This window comes from Lutra lutra, chromosome 5 (assembly GCF_902655055.1).
Source record: "Lutra lutra chromosome 5, mLutLut1.2, whole genome shotgun sequence".
In the NCBI taxonomy this organism is placed as follows: domain Eukaryota; kingdom Metazoa; phylum Chordata; class Mammalia; order Carnivora; family Mustelidae; genus Lutra; species Lutra lutra.
The window spans coordinates 87,847,962-87,865,591 of record NC_062282.1 but is presented as its reverse complement, the minus strand read 5'-3'; the positions used below and the strand labels follow the sequence as shown (position 1 = coordinate 87,865,591).

At 36.6% G+C, this 17,630-nt stretch overlaps 1 protein-coding gene across 4 annotated transcripts in view; it reads left to right on the top strand.

Annotated features, from left to right (window-relative positions):
* Positions 1–17,630, top strand: part of MIER3 (MIER family member 3) — a 54,473-nt gene that overhangs the window by 24,065 nt on the left and 12,778 nt on the right. For all 4 annotated transcript variants that reach the window (XM_047731762.1, XM_047731761.1, XM_047731763.1 and 1 more), the window contains exons 3-8: positions 978–1,123; positions 9,897–10,031; positions 11,909–12,029; positions 13,001–13,086; positions 13,286–13,358; positions 15,569–15,720. In XM_047731762.1, the coding sequence (XP_047587718.1) occupies positions 978–1,123; positions 9,897–10,031; positions 11,909–12,029; positions 13,001–13,086; positions 13,286–13,358; positions 15,569–15,720 (713 nt within the window). The remainder of the gene's footprint in view (positions 1–977; positions 1,124–9,896; positions 10,032–11,908; positions 12,030–13,000; positions 13,087–13,285; positions 13,359–15,568; positions 15,721–17,630) is intronic.

The window sequence follows — 17,630 nt, the reverse complement described above, 5'->3', positions numbered from 1 at the left end:
AAAAACAGACCAAACTTTTTATGTTAGATGTATTTCCTTCCACTTTCCCCTTTCTCTACCCCAAGATTCTGGTACTTCTTTGCTTCCCTGCTCCTATGTTAACTGGTCTAATTGAATTAGATACTAGAGAAAACTCCGTTTTTTATAGATTCAGTTTCATTCTCTTGGGATTGTGAATTTTACTCATTTCTCAACTTCATTTTCAGAGTATCCTGTAGACTTCACATTTGCCTTAGAAAAGCATTGCAATTTCATAAACCAGTATGAATTGGCCAGAACAAATTGCATCTTTCAAAAACCTATAGATATGATTTTTCTATACTTCCTTCACATAATCTTAAAACTAATTAGGTTATCAGTCGTCCAAAGAAAAGCATGCTCTTATAATTTAATGCCTATGTGGAGAGTTTGAAATACAGTTCTGGACATGAAAAGTGACATACTACTTTTAGAGACTGATTAGCTGTATAGTTGCTTCACAAAAACTTGAATTTTTTCCTATGAACCCGATTTCTATTGTGTTTTGTACCTTTGAGGGTTTTAAGTAGGGTAACATATATATTCTCTTTGCCTGAAGTGTTGAGCTTTGGTGTGTAACAGTTTCTTGTGAAATCGTCCATTAACAAATCTTCTGTCATTTTTCTGTTGCTTTTAGACAAATGCATTAAACTGACAAGTTTGACTTTTAGAACATTTTTTTTAGGACTCCTCTGTTTAAATCATTTTGCTGCCAATATAGGTTCTGTTCTCATGGACTGGACTTCTTATTAAAGTGTTTTTAAATTACTCTGCCTTGTTCTTTGCTGATTTAGATACCTTTTCAGAACTATATGGTCTTTATAACCTGTTAAGCATATAGTAAATGCATTTAATAAAGCTCATATATAAACATTAAAAGGAACTGGCAGAACACAAATTATTTTTTCTTGTAAGTAGCGTTGTGAATATGTAAAGTGATTTAGTTTGTTTCATTCCAGTTGGGTCTTTGTCTTCTGAGGATCATGATTTTGACCCTACTGCTGAGATGTTGGTCCATGACTATGATGATGAAAGAACTCTTGAAGAAGAGGAAATGATGGATGAGGGTAAAAACTTCAGTTCTGAAATTGAAGACTTGGAAAAGGTAAAGGATTTTACTTTCATATTTTAATAACAAACTTAAAGATTTTGATATTGTATTATATATTATTTTACCATCTACCTGAAATAAAAGCAGGATCAGCATCTTTGTTTTTGACCTATCTTTTATGGAATGTCACTGATTTTCTCATTATTTTGAAGGAAAGCCTAATAAGTAAATTTTCACTTAATCTTTCAAAATTATTTTATAGCTCTTAATCTAATTTTTAAGTATTTGAGGCACAGTGAAGTAGGTACGTGTGGTCATCTTACAGATGAGAATCTTACATAATGAGATACAGAGAACTGTGGGCCCTAGACTTGTTGCTGAATTGTACTCCAGCCCAGTGCATTAAACCACATTATTCTGCTGAGGGTAACACTTGAGTTTAATTAAACACCTCAGTAGATACAGGGAGAAGTCTCTTTCTTTAAATAAGTTGTAATCTGGTAGAATACTAAAAGAATGTTGAAAGAGAAAAAGTTTTACTCTGTTTTTTTTTTTTTTTTTTTTTTTTTTTAACGATTTTTTGAGAGAGAGACCGCGAGAGAGGGAACACAAGCAGGGGGAATGGGAGGGAGAGGCAGTCTTCCCATTGAGAGGAGTGCCTGATGTGGGGCTTGGTCACAGGACCCTGTGGGATCATGACCTGAGCTGAGGGCTGATGCTTAATGACTGGTTAAAAAATAGAGTAGGGGTACCTGAGCCACTCAGGTGCCCCTACTCTGTTTTTAACTGTAAAATAATAATGTTCTATTTTCCACCCCTCAGTCATCTTTTAAAAAGTTGGCAATAATAAATGTAGTTTGTAACTTCTTTTTTTTTTTTTTTTTTTTTTTAAAGATCTTATTTATTTATTTGACAGACAGAGATCACAAGTAGGCAGAGAGGCAGGCAGAGAGAGAGGAAGGGAAGCAGGCTCCCCGCTGAACAGATAGCCCGATGCGGGGCTCGATCCCAGGACTCCGGGATCATGACCTGAGCTGAAGGCAGAGGCTTTAACCCACTGAGCCACCCAGGCGCCCCAGTTTGTAACTTCTTAAACCTAAAATCAATAGAGATGGAAGTGAACTGGATTTTATTTATTTATTTTTTTTTTAAAGATTTTATTTATTAATTTGACAGAGATCAGAAGTAGGCAGAGAGGCAGGCAGAGAGAGAGAGAGAGGAGGAAGCAGGCTCCTCAGTAGCAGAGAGCCCAATGTGGGGCTCGATTCCAGGACCTGGGATCATGACCTGAGCCGAAGGCAGAGGCTTTAACCCACTGAGCCACCCAGGTGCCCCCGAACTGGATTTTAAACACATACCTATACCAGGACTATAGAGAGAGGTCTCCATAGGGGTCATTTGAAAAAATGTAGGATTATAGTTATCTATAAATTAATCTTATTTGCACATTTCTGATCAGCTCAGAATAACAAAAGCTTTCAGGAATAATATTAAATAATAATAATCCTTTGGGGTTTTTTTTTTTTAAGATTTTATTTATTTATTTGACAGATCACAAGTAGTCAGAGAGGCAGGCAGAAAAAGGGGGGGGGGAGGAGGCTCCCTGCCGAGCAGAGAGCCTGATTCGGGACCAGATCCCAGGACCCTGAGATCATGACCTGAGCCGCAAGCAGAGGCTTAACCCACTGAGCCACCCAGGCGCCCAATCCTTTGATTTTTTATACCTCTTTTTCTTCAAGAAGACAAGACACATTCTTTTTTTTTTTTCCTGTTTTTTATATCTTATTTATTCTATCAATATCAAAAGAGGTGGTTTAATATCACCAATTTTTTTTTAATTTTTTAAAAAAATTTTTAATTTTTTTATAAACATATAATGTATTATTAGCCCCAGGGGTACAGGGACAAGACACATTCTTATATAATCTCTTCTGCTGTCTTTGTAAGGCAGAGATGAATTCTTATTGCATATCTTCCTTCATGTTCATATACAGGGAAATAGAGGCAGTCTTGAGGATCTAGATCCCAGACTTGCTCTGGTAGACCTGAAAATTTCTAAACGTGTTCATTCACTTGACAAATTAACCCAAGAAAATTGCTCTTAGATTTAATCATTAAAAAAAAAAATTTACAGCTAAATAGATTTGAGAATATAGAGATAAAATGGTGGGAAATAATTAAGAAAAGCTTAGGGTATTGCTGCTCCTTTCAGGGGTGATGATAAAAATGTTGTCTTTTGATAAGAAAAGATGTCCAAGAGTCTTGAGCTCTGCCTTGGCTTTATTCAGGCAATTCCTTCCCAGCTCTAATGATGGGTAGCCTAGAATAACTGAGAATTATAATTCAGCTAACATTATCTCTCTGTCGGGGCGCCTGGGTGGCTCAGTGGGTTAAAGCCTCTGCCTTCGGCTCAGGTCATGGTCCCAGGGTCCTGGGATCGAGCCCTGTATTGGGCTCTCTGCTCAGCAGGGAGCCTGCTCCCCCCCGCCCCCCGCCCCTGCCTGCCTCTCTGCCTGCTTGTGATCTCTCTCTCTCTCTGTCAAGTAAATAAATAAAATCTTAAAAAAAAACCAAAACATTATCTCTCTGTCAAATAAATAAAAATATTAAAGAAATAAACACTGGTAATTAATTTTTTGCTTTGTAGTGGTATCACTGAAATTGATAATTCAGAAAAATTAGGTCTTTATTTCAACTTTTCTGTACTTGGACAGTTTTGCTTCTTGGCATTTTATGACATTCTGGGAAATTGCAGAAAACTATAGGTGATTTTTTTTTTAGATTTTATTTGTTTATTTGACAGAGAGAAAGAGAGGTCACAAGTAGGCAGAGAGGCAGGCAGAGAGGGGGAAGAAGGCTCCCCGCTGAGCAGAGAGCCCAATGTGGGGCTCGATTCCAGGACCCTGGGATCATGACCTGAGCCAAAGGCAGAGGCTTAACCCACTGAGCCACCCAAGTGCCCCACTACAGGTGATCTTTAAACAGATTCTAGTGAAGACCTAAGAACTGTGTCTCCACTTAGAAGCCTAATCATTCTCTCATGGAACAATGGACAAAAGGAGCTGTTGCTAAGAGTGACTGCCCACTTCCTCTGAACTATAACTCTTATCTGTGGTAAAGCATAACTATGTAGATGTGGTCTCTATTCTTTGTTGATGTTTAATGAAATGAGAAATTGAATAAACAGCAGATAGAATCTCAAATATAAAGAGTAAAGATCATTTATAGAAGAAATTTAAAATTATTTCTATATCATTTAAAGTACTCTTGTTAATCTTTTATTATTGGAATACTGATTTAGGTATTCTTACCTGTTCACAGTCTTAGGGGCTTGATATTAATGTTTGTTTTTAGAAATTACAAGAAGTTTTTATATTCATTGTAAGCTTGATAGTTTGTAGACTATAAATATGGCTGTATTTTAGTGCTTACAGATTTTTGGTACAGTATGTATTAAAAATAAGAGATAAAAGCAGTTTTTGTATAGTAGAACTTTGGTATAGAGAATACATTTTGTGACTAGATATATGTTATGAAACATATAAAATAAGGTTTACATTGTGTCTTACTATAGTTTATTCATGTTACTGTTTTGTGAGGTTTTAATTTAATAGTCTCCACCTATAACTTTTAGAGAATTTCTTTACAATAATTTGTAGATTTCTCACTTGATATTCATTATGAAACGAGAAAGTAAAATTCACCTTTTCTTCCACTTACACTTTGGTATAGATCCTTCCTGTTTTGTGGGTTTTTTTTTTAATTAAGTTTTTAAAACTATAGGTATACTGTTTTTGCATTGCACATTTTAAGATATTAGACTGGCGTTATATGAAAATTATTCTACACTTCACTTAGACAATTTCTTTTGATCAATCCAGGAACACCATCAGGTGTATCAGGTAAGTATTAGCATTATTTCCTTGGTTAAGAGTCCTTGTTGATTGTGAAATCTACCACAGATGTAGAAATAATATAGATGGGGGCAGGGAGGGACAGTACTATGGGAGATGTGTACATTGGTAGTGGGATGCATCCTGATTTCTGGTATGTGAGGTTATGCATCATAGGATCAAGGAAATTATGACACTTTTTTGTTTACAGATGAAGAAATGTAGATGAGAGGAGTTAGGTGATTTGCCTACAGTAACGGTTAGCAGTTAGTCCTCTGCCTCTGGATTTTTGTTCTTCCTGATACAAAACCTTTGAGTTAGAAAATAGTTCATTTAGGGGCGCCTGGGTGGCTCAGTGGGTTAAGCCGCTGCCTTCGGCTCAGGTCATGATCTCGGGGTCCTGGGATCGAGTCCCGCATCGGGCTCTTTGCTCAGCAGGGAGCCTGCTTCGCTTCCCTTCCTCTCTCTCTGCCTGCCTCTCTGCCTACTTGTGATCTCTCTCTGTCAAATAAATAAATAAAATCTTTAAAAAAAAAAAAAAAAAGAAAGAAAATAGTTCATTTATAAGAATGACGAGACTCAAATACGTCCCTTAAAGTTTAGGGTCAATGAAATGCCTGAGAAAAAGGAGAAAAATCTTCTACCTGGGATGAGGTGCTGGATCAAACTTCTAAGCTGTTAGATGTAGCCACACAGATCTCAGAGATGGAGATTTACTCATTCCATTTTTAAAAAAACTTTTGTGCTTCAGAGGGTTAAGTCCTTTATTAATAGGTCTAATAGAAATCTCATTTGTGAAGTGTTTCAGAGATTGGATTCACCTTCCCTAGTTTTGCTACACAAGTTTTAGTACAAGTAATTTCTATATTTTAGCATCTGCTCCTTTTAGGTAACTAGTGTCATTCCTTGAATGTGTTGGTGAAGTTCCACTAAGATAGTCACCCTCTTCTTCAATGGATGATCATACTTTTGTCTTTCTAGAAAAAGTAGGGTTTTCATGAGTCACTACCTGGAATCTCCTGTGTACCCCACACATACAAATTTAACTTTTAAACTCATTCTTTCTTCTCCCCCTACTGTCCCAAGAGTATATGCCACATCCTAGGCTAACTCGTAATTCCATCCCTCCCGCCCTGAGCCTGCTCTTCCCACTTATTCTTTTATTTCAGTATAGAAAATCCTACTCATATGTTTCCTAAATTTGGGAGAAATTTTTTTTAACCCTGTGTTGCCTTTAGTGATTCTTGTTTTATAGTGTGTATGCTTTCTTCCTTCCATTCAGTCCATTCAGAGTACCTGCTCCCCTCCATCAATTCAGCTTTGTTTCTCCCAACAGGCTGTAGGGTCACCAATAATTCCTGCTTGACAGGTACAGAGAATTCCTGTCTCTTTATTTCACTTGATTTTTCTTTGATATTTGGCCTAAGTGACTGTCTCTGGTCTCTCCATACTTGCTTCTTCCTTAGCTTATGTAATTCTGCTTTCTCTTAGTTCTCCTCTCTGGTATCTCCCTCTTTTGTATTTATGGGCCATTCTTTCTTTGCCCGCATTTTAATTGATGGCATTTCCCAGAGTTCTAGCTTTTGTCTTCTCACTCTATATGCCTTTTCTGGGTGGCCTCATTCAAGCCCATTGCTTCACCTTTGCCTTGAATTATCATTTACCACACCACTGTCCACCTTCAAGTTTGTCTGATGTTTCTGTCTCATAACAATGCTATAGGTATTTAGCCTTCACAGGTCAGAAACCGGCAATCCATTTAGACTCCTCTGTCACTTTGATTCATTTTATCAAGTAGGTCAAGAAATCTTTTCTCTTAATTTCACTCAGATAATTCCCTTCCTTAGTTGAAGCTCTCATTCTTCTACTCCCCACTAGAGTGTTATTTTCAAAATGTATATTGTACTTAAAATTTTCCAGACATAGCCCATCATCTTGTAGGGTGATGTATCTGGAAGTTCTTCTAATATTCCCTTCTCTTTTCTGTCTGTCCTCTCACCTTTGGCTTTAGGTATCATCTACATGCTAACAAATGCCAGATTTATATCTCTAGCCCCGCCTGATCCTGTGAACACTAGGCTGCTGGCCAACTTGACTCTTCTACTTAGATGTTTCATAGTCCTCTCCAACTTAACTTTTGTCTTCTGCAGAACTCTTATTTCCTTCAGAAACCCTTCCTTCAGTCCTTTGTTTTTTTTTTGTTTTTTTTGTTTTTTTTTAAGGTTCTATTACTTGACAGAGAGAGCACAAGCAGGGGGAGCAGCAGGCAGAGGGAGAAGGAGAAGGGCTCCCCTCTGAGCAGGAAGCCCAATGCGGGACTCAATCCCAGGACTCTGGGATCATGATCTGAGCTGAAGGCACAGTTTAACCTACTGGGCCACCCAGGCACCCCTTCTTCAGTCCTTTTTATCTCAATAAAAGTTACCACTTTTACTCAAATAGAGTTGCTTAAATAGAAATCTGGAGAGACATTGTTTTCACTCCCACATCCAGGAACTCATTTAATTCCACCTTAGAATATATATCATCTATTTACTTTTCTCCATGTTTATGTCACTACCTTAATCCAGCATGGAACCCTTAGGTGGTCTCCTTGCTTTTATCTTTCCATCTCCTCAACCTTTTCTTTACGTAACTGCCCAACATTTAAGAAAAAATAAAGTCATGGCACTCCCCCTTCATCCCCCCCCTTTTTTTTTTTAGTTTTCATTCACTTCCCATTGCCCTGGGAATAAAGGGCACTCTCTATCTTCCCTTTGACCCTGTAAAAGTACAGTCTACATTATTCGTATTTCAGGACCCTGTTTATTTCCTTTGGATTCATCATAATTGACAGTTTTGTATTTGGGTATTGTCATTATCCCCCTCCACCCTCTTCCCCTACCACCGTGGTCCCCCAGACTGTGCATTGTAGAAGGGCAAGACCTCTTTTTCATACCAGCACTTGGCACAGTGGCTTACTGGCACCCAGTAACTGCTCAGTCAGTGTTTCTTATGACACACCAGAAGGCCCTAGTACATAGCTCTCATCTGTCAAATGTTGCTTAGCTCGGTCTTTGCAGCCTATGTGGCACCTCCCTAATCTCATGCATGCCATTATTCCTAGAGTTTAGTTCTTCCCTTCTCTTATCTATCAATGTATACTACCATTTCTGGAATTGATTATTGTAGTCACCACATTGTATTGTAATTGTTAACTTACCGGTTTCTTCCATCAAGACTGAACTCATTGAGAGCAGGGATTTTCTATAAATTTCTATATCTACAGCTAGCAACCTCTGCATAGTACCTAGAACCCAGTAAATGCTGTATTGATGGAAAAGTGGACTATTAGTGTATGATGCATGAAAATTGGCATAGAAACTACGAGGTTTTGAAGAAGTACTACAGACAGGTGGTTTACAAAAGCTGGAACGCAATCTCCTCTTAGAACTGATATGAGCCAAAGGGAATGGGCTGCATGGAATCTGCAAGGAGCAGGGTTAGAGAGACTGAATCTGGTTCTGGGCACATTTGAGGGGTTCTGTTCTTTGATTTGAGAGAAGAATAATTGATGAGGTTTCCCCATGGCATGGATGACCTTCCACCTCCATTTCTGCTGACTCCATGCTACTAAAACAGCTTTTTCAATCCCAAGCTGAAAGGATTTCACGAGTGACATGATTGGTATGTCACTGGAAAGGCATAGGTCTCCTACTGCAAATTTACAAAGTCAAATTCTGTTATAAACCTTATTCTAAGTTCATTTAGCATGAATCTGTTTGAATCAGGCACAGTGAAAAATACAAGTTCTAGACCTGTAAAAGTGAAAGTCAGATTCTTGGGCACCTCCCGAGCCTGGCAGGCAGTATGTTTCTAGAAATCACAAGTGGCTCATTTCAACTCACTTTGTGATCAGCTGAGGACATGTTTTACATACCCAGCTTTAGCATTTTCATGCTTTTGCTTCATGACTTTGGCATTTTGCCTTAAAGGGAAAACTAAACCTATAGGCAAGCTTAATGAATTTCTTAATAGATGAGCATAAACATCTCTTAAACTGTTGAGCAGATTAATCTATAGATATATTTTTTTGTATTTATGTATTTGAATAATTATAAATAGTTGTATACACTTTAGTATTTGAATTAAGATATTTTTGAAAAGGTGATACACCACTATTTTCAGATGGATTACTTGGGGGGAAAAGTGTACCAAAATGTGGCATAGCATAGGTATTCATAACACAGGAAGCATTGCAGCCAAAGTATGTACTTTTATCAAAGCATTGCTGCAAGTAAGTGAACTGGCACTGGGATTTGAACCCAGAACTAAGCCTCCGTTTTGTCACCTCTAACATGGTGGTAATGATACTAACTTCATTAGGTGTTTATAAGAGAGAAACTTGAAACAGTTGTACAGAGTACAGATAAAGTGTTAGTAATATAAAAGGATAATTTTGAATAGTAATATATAAGTATTATTAGTATTAGTGATTGCTTAGCAGTGGTTGCCCTTCAGCTATCATCTAATTAACATGAAGAATAAACCAAGTGGTCAATTGTTAAGTCCAAGGAAACAAGCTGAATATTATATGAAGTTATTGATTGATTAATTGTGACTTCTTTCAAGGTAAATCTTTATACTAATGTGAATGCTTTAAAAAAAAGATCACTAAAGCAAATATTTGAGGAATTTTTTAAAGAGTAAAGTGCTGCTGGAAATAAAAATGAAGAAACTAATCATTGGGTTTTTTGTTAATATATTAATAATACTCTAAGTGTTTGAGCCTGTTTTCTAGCAATAGTACAAAAAGAACAACTAAAATTTGGCTTTGATATGATACTGCTGTTTTTTTGAAAATGTGTTTTATGAACATTAATGGCATCATAGTTTATCTGTGCTTCTGTATTGTGACATCTACTGAGCTTATGTTTGTGTCCTGGCTTGAATAGGAAGGAAACATGCCTCTAGAAGATTTACTGGCATTCTATGGCTACGAACCTACAATTCCAGCAGTGGCAAATTCCAGTGCAAATAGCTCCCCAAGTGAACTTGCTGATGAACTACCAGACATGACACTAGACAAAGTGAGTACAGGCATTTAGTGAGTTGGGGGAAATTGGAGGGGGAGACAAACTATGAGAGACTGTGGACTCTGAGAAACAAACTGAGGGTCTTAGGGATGGTGGGGGGTGGGTGAGCCTGGTGGTGGGTATTATGGAGGGCACGTATTGCATAGAGCACTGGGTGTGGTGCATAAACAATGAAGTTTTGGAACACTGAAAAAAAAAAGATAAAATTTAAAAAAAAGAAGAAAAATTCCAGATCCATTACCATTGGGTGTTTTTATTAGTTTCCTTTTAATTGAAAGCATTTTATATTTCTGAAATGTAAATTTCTTATTGACCCATTGCTCTTTATCATTATGGTGACCAATTTAAATATTGTTTGGCTTTGATTACACTGCTTTAAAAGTGTTAGTGGCTTCTTAATACTTTGTATGTTTGAGTGTTCTCCCATAAAGTTTACCTTTGTTGACGTATTATATCTATGTTGACGTATTATATCTAAACTTAGATTTTGCCCTGTTTTTGATCTTCTGAACTCTTGAATCCATTGATTAATAAATCCCCCAGAAGCCTTCAAACCAAGCTGGCTTAGATGTGGCATGGTTGGAGAGAAGTTCTGTTTTCTTGGGCTCTGTGAGTGGCAGCAGCCACAGCAGCCAAGGTCTTGTTGATATATCTGTAACATTGTTGGTTTCAGGGAAGGCATAGTCCCTCCTGAGGAAAGTTCATACAGCCACGGTCTCTGTTAACTTTCTATGGTCTCTGGAAAGCTTTCCTTGCCTTTCAGATCTCAGACAGGGAGAGGAATCCACATCTTGGAACCTCTTCCTGTGAGTTTTGTTGTTCCCCTTTTTCAGTCAAATGTGGTATTAATGTACCACACCTTAATGACTGTAGTCACCCAGGAAATATTGAGTGCCTACTATGTACCAGAACACAGATGACTATATCCTTAGATAAAAGTTAATTCAAATCTGTTTCTTTTAAAATTATATCACTAGTCAGAGTTTTTCATTGGTTAGATTTTTTTTTAATTATTAGAGAATAAGAGTTTGGAGAATTTTTTGGTTTTATTTATTTATATTGGTAGAAAGTGAGTTTAATTTTTACTCACATAGAAATAAGATGATTTTTGGGGTGCCTGGGTGGCTCAGTCATTAAGTGTCTGCCTTTGGCTCAGGTCATGATCCTGGGGTCCTGGGATCGAGCCCTGCACCAGGCTTCCTGCTTTGCAGGAAGCCTGCTTCTCCCTCCCCACTCCCCCTACTTGTGTTCCCTCTCTCGTTGTGTCTCTATCAAATAAATAAATAACATCTTAAGAAAAAAAAGATTATTTTTGTTGTAAATTCACTAAAAATTAGCCTGCAGGTTCGGATAAGCTTTCTGCTCCTCCGTGAGTTAGGCAGATTGTTTAAGTCTATAATGATATAGTTAATAAATTTTTTTTTTTAAAGATTTTATTTATTTGACAGAGAGAGATCACAAGTAGACGGAGAGGCAGGCAGAGAGAGAGAGAGAGAGGGAAGCAGGCTCCCTGCTGAGCAGAGAGCCCGATGCGGGACTCGATCCCAGGACCCTGAGATCATGACCTGAGCCAAAGGCAGCGGCTTAACCCACTGAGCCACCCAGGCGCCCCTAGTTAATAAATATTATATGTAGTTAAATACCAAGTGTTATTAAGTATTTATATACATGAAGTAAATTATAGGAGCATTTCAGATTTACTTTTCTCAAAACTAAGGGGCTTTCAACAAGTTTTTAATTGTATCATAATACATAATATATTTATAAATAATACGAAGTTGATGAAGTATAATTTCTTTTTTTAGATGAAAAAAATTTTTTTATGAGATGTAGTAATTTCTAACTCCAGCACTGCATTCTTATTCTTATAGGAGGAAATAGCAAAAGACCTATTGTCAGGTGATGATGAGGAAACTCAGTCTTCTGCAGATGACCTGACACCATCTGTGACTTCCCATGAAACTTCTGATTTCTTCCCTAGGCCTTTACGATGTAAGAAACTCAGTTGTAATAGTTGATTAATAGTAACACCGATGCTCTGGCTCAAGTATGTTTTATGGCATTCACTAGTTTGTCAGACATAAAACAAAACAACAAAAGAGTTCGTCAAAATATTCTTAAGTGTTTTACTTAATGGAAATATAATTCTATTACAATCTAAATACAAGTGTAACTTTTTATTGGGGTAGAGTTGAGCTAACATGTTTTAAAACCTAAAACATTTGGTTAGTTTTGCAAAGCTGTCTATTTTCTTTCCCAAGATTCATCTGTTGCTATGGTAACCGATCTTAGTTCTTCAACCATGAAATTTTATGGACATTTTTTGGACTTGTTTTAAAAGGCCCTTTACTCTCCTGGCTTTGAAAACCATCAGATGCTCAATAAGTATTTTTTATCTTTTTAGTGATTTATTTAATTCTTTTTTCTTCTTTTTAGTTCTTGGTCTTACCCCTTAATGTATATCAGTAATATTTAAAACATCTTTGAAGTGAAAAAATTTCTTACCTACAGTCTTGCTTATTTTTTTTTAAGGTATTTTGATCATAGAAGAACTATTCACTTAACAAATAAATGCAAATACATGTACAGGTGTATGTGTACAAAAGCAGTTTTGATGGACTTAATATGCACCTCTTTGTCTGTGTCCCATTCTGGGTTAGCATAAAAGAATTCTAGTGCTTTCTTTTTTTTTTAAAGGTGAACATAGTGGTTTTTCTTTGCCTTTGGAAACTATTTGACAGTAGACCAAAAAAATCTTAAGGATACTATACACTTTCTTAGTATTTTCAGTGTCTTGTTTTGACTAGTGTTAAAATGTAAATAGTACAATAAGTTGGGTATATTTGTGCTGATCTCATTCATTCAACAGATTTTTTATAAAATACCATGTGCCAGGGACATGTGCTGCAAAAACAGGCAGTAAAATCCTTTTTAAAATTTAATTTTTTTTTTTTTCTTTTTAGCAAATACTACATGTGATGGAGATAAGGAATCAGAAGTTGAAGATGTTGAAACAGACAGTGGTAACTCACCTGAAGATTTGAGGAAAGTAAGTTGAGTTACCATCATAATAACTTAGTGGATAGTTTGGATTAAAGTAGCTTTTAAAAACATTTCTGAAGTAACTTAAGATAATTTTGCTGTTGCGAGATGAAAGTTCTTTCAACTTGTAGTAACTCATTAATGAGTTGGAACTGGTTTTTCAGTGTATTTTTATAAGTTGTTTTTACTTCTGAATTTTCTTATAGGAAATAATGATTGGTTTACAGTATCAGGCAGAGATTCCCCCTTATCTTGGAGAGTATGATGGTGATGAGAAAGGTAAGATTTTTGGTTTTGATTTTGATACTATTTGGTAGGCCAAGCTATCCCTAAATATGTTTGTTTATTTGATTATATATCAACCTAGGGAGTATACATCAATTTTTTGGGAAGATTTTATTTATTTATTAGAGAAAGAGAAAATGTGCAAGCAGGGGGAACTGCAGAGGGAGAGGGAGAAGCAGACTCCCCACCTAGACAGGAGGCCATTGTGGGGCTCAATCCCAGGATCATGACCAGAGCCAAAGGCAGATGCTTAACCAACTGAGCAACCGAGGTGCCCTCAGCCTTGGCAATGTAAAGATAGATTTGGAATCAGTGAAAGTTTAGGCCTGACTCAGGAATAATATATCAAAATTAACAGACTCAGAGAACCATTTCTGTCTCTATACAGTGCTTCTTAGCCCTGTGGGTATGCTAAGGCACCAGGTAAAGTCATGGAATGCCTCTGCAGGTGCATCTGTTTGACTTACATCCCACTCTAGTAGAGGTGGGTAGAATCTTATAACCTGAGATAATGAGCACATTAGATATAAAATGGTCTTGCAAAGAAAACTCTTGATGGATAAAGACTCTAGAAGAAATTCTCCTGTACGAGCCCTGAAAGAGAAGGTGATAGAACACAATTCCTGTTTCTTTTTTTGTACACCCCTACTTAAGTGTAATTGGTTTTTCTTCACATTTTTGGTAGATCCCAGTTATAGTTGGTTCTGAAAATATGGCGGAAAATAAAAATACAGGTACATTTCCCTAGCTGAACTTGGGAAGCCTGGAGATTTGACCGTGCACATTTGACTTTCCTTAAGGAGTCAGTTTGTCCCTGTGACATCATGGGGCCAGAGCAGCACAGCGACATAACTCTTCCTGAGTTTTTCTTTTTCCTTTTGCTCTGTTAGGTCATCTTCCGTTTAAAGGAAGGGAAGACGGGCTCCCCTAAGTTTGTTAGCATTGGCAGCTTCAGCAACAACGTTTTTCTAAATTGCTCTCAAAATGCTGTTGTCTCAGGGAAGCAAAAACAGTAGTTGATCTTGAGATGGCCCACCCTCTCCATTCCCCCACCCAAATGACACACACCCTTGAAGTCAAGAACATGCTCAGCCACTGTCAGTTCTTAGATTAAATGTAACATCTCAGTTGTACACATTCAGAAGGGAAGGTATACCTTCTCTATCCTTGGAGGGAATAAACCCAAACTGCTTTACCTATTTCAGTTTCGACAGAGGAAAGGAATGTACATCAAAAGTCAGTCTTACTGTTTCATAGGCATATTTTGTTTTTAACTTTCCTGCTCACCGGGAACGATAATGCCTGCCTCACATAGTTCTGAATATAAAGCACTTATCCTGGTCCATGGTACATAGTGAGCTCTCAGTAAATAATTTTATTAGCTATATTTAGTACTTACCATACACTTGAAAAGTGCATTGCACTTGAAGCAATGGGATAAATATTTGTGCCATCTGTGTTACTTTATTGTGTGAAGTAGAAGCTTTAAGTATGGTAACAGTATGTGCATTAATAGAATATACACCTTGTTTTAGTGACATTCTGGTTATTAATAGATCAATCTCTTTAAGAGATTTTGGAAAGTTTAGTTCTCTTAGTTGTAATCATTCTTTTCCATTTTTGATTGATGTGTATTCTCCTTTAAGTAAAATTCACTCTTTGGGAGGAAATTAGTAAAGTAAAAAGCTACCTTTCTTAGGTATTTCATTTTTGGCAGATATTTTGGTTTTTATTTATTTTTGTTTGTTTTATTTGTTTGCAGTTTTTAACCTGTATTCACATCATAGAGGCATAGAGTTCAAGAAAAACTAGTGAGGCTATTACAGAATTTATACAGGTTATTTTTCCCCCCTCATTAGGAGAATATAAAACACCCTTCTGAGTTTTACATTAGATTTCACTAGGCATAGAATGCCTTCTGATTGGGTAGTGAATCCTATCAGCGAGAAAGCTACTTGCTCTAGGCATTGAAACACTCAGCCCTCAATAAAGTTAAAAAAAAATTTTTTATACCTTTTTTATACCTTTACCAAAGTTATATTTTATACCTTTAAAGAGTCACCTTGTGAGACAATCAAATTGCTGCTGTCCTCAAAGTTAGTTGTGTGTAGTGTGTAACCTATCAAAGAAGAGGAAGGACAATTAGTACACATCTAGGAGTATGTTCACCATTTTTAATGTGTTAATGGAATGTTCTTTGTTAGTGTATGAAAATGAAGACCAGTTACTTTGGCGTCCTGGTGTGGTTTTGGAGAGCAAAGTTAAGGAATACCTTGTTGAGACCTCATTAAGAACTGGAAATGAAAAAATAATGGATAGGATATCTGCAGGAACGCACACAAGGGACAATGAACAGGTATACTTCCACTTCTGTTGAAACAGCAGCTAATTAATCTCTTCTTGATTTTCTTTTCTTTTTCTTTCTTTCTTTTTTTTTTTTTTAAAGAAGGGGGACAGGGGTGGAGGTCAGAGAATTTTAAGCAGGCTTCTCTCCCAGCCTGGAGCGGATGTGGGGCTCAATCTTACAAGCCTAAGATCATGACCTGAGCTGAAATCAGGAGTCAGATGCTTGACCGACTACTCCACCTTCTTGACTTTCTTATATATGATTCAAGTATTTCTTACATGTGAACTGGATATCTCTTTTTGCTATAGATTTTTAAAACTTGGAAAACGCTGGTTAAGAAAAAGTCCCACGACCTAGTGATAACCGCTCCGTACTGTTTCACATTTTCTCTTCTGGTCCTTTCTTCTGTGTATATGTGCATATCTTAATTTGAATCACTTACTTTACTTGCCATTGAGAATTCTTTATTATCTCTTCCTGATGACTGTATATTCTTCCATCCTATAGCTATAATATAACTTATTTAAACATTCTCTATGATTGGACCTTAGATTTTATAATAAAGGTATTTTTTGGATTATTCTTGAATTCTGTTCAGGAAATGTTGAAAAGTATTACCTATTAAGATTGTATAAATATGCTTTAGGAGCATTTGTTAGGCCCTGTGTACCTATAGTTGCAGGATACTCTTGATTGTATGTGGGATGGGACTGGGAGTATTGCCTAGTAAGGGTCTTTTTTTTTTTTTTTTTTTTTAATGCCCCTGGTATTGCCGTCTGACATCATTTTGCCCCTCTTGTATACATTTCACTCTGTATCTTTAGCCTCAATAATCCTAACTGAAATGAATATCCAGAGATAGTTGGACTCAGACTTGAATTTCCAAGTAACATACAGAAGTTGTTGTAGCTAAATTTCAGAGTAGCTTTGCAGCTGTCAAAAAGAAACCCCCCTGGGTTTTTGTATTGATAGTCTATTAAACTATAATTTAATTTTGGAAGAATTAATACCTTTAAAACACTAAACCTTCCAGTTCAAGAACATGGTCTGACTCTCCATTAATTTTACCTTTTTTTAATCACTCAAATGTTTGTGTTTGGGTATCCTATAGATCTAATTAACTTAATTTGACAATATCTTAAATATTTATGTGCATTTAATACTTTTGTTAATAGGAACGCTATTATAATTATATATTGTAAATACAGAGAAATAATCAGTTTTTTCAGAATGTATTTTTTCTCAAGTAAAACTAATTTTCAGTTTTTATCAGGCTTTCTAGTCTTTTTTTTTTTTTTTTTTTAAAGATTTTATTTATTTATTTGACAGAGAGAAATCACAAGTAAGCAGAGAGGCAGGCAGAGAGAGAGGAGGAAGCAGGCTCCCTGCTGAGCAGAAAGCCCGATGTGGGGCTCGAACCCAGGACCTGGGATCATGACCTGAGCCGAAGGCAGCGTCTTAACCCACTGAGCCACCCAGGCGCCCCCAGGCTTTCTAGTCTTAAAGTCATAATTGAATTATATATTGGTTCCTTCCTTAACCATTTATTATATCTCTTTTTCCTGTTAACTGTCTTAGCCATAACTGCTAACTGCATTAGCCATAACGCTCCTCTTAGAGACTTTTGGTAGTGATAGTGATTTGAGGCCTTCTTTTGATGGAAATTCATATATCTAAGGTTTTTACATTAAGAATAATAACCAGTGCTTGGTTTGATAGAGGCTGTCTTTATTATACTAAGGTAGTAACCATCTACTTATAATGGTTTTTGTCTTTTATAAAATTTGAAATGGATACTGATTTATCAGATGCTTTTTTAGCAGCTGGATTGTTTTTTAATGATTATTTTCTGATTATTAACCTATTGATGTATTAATAGATTTACTAATATTGAGCCCTCTTTGCCTTTCTTGGAAATT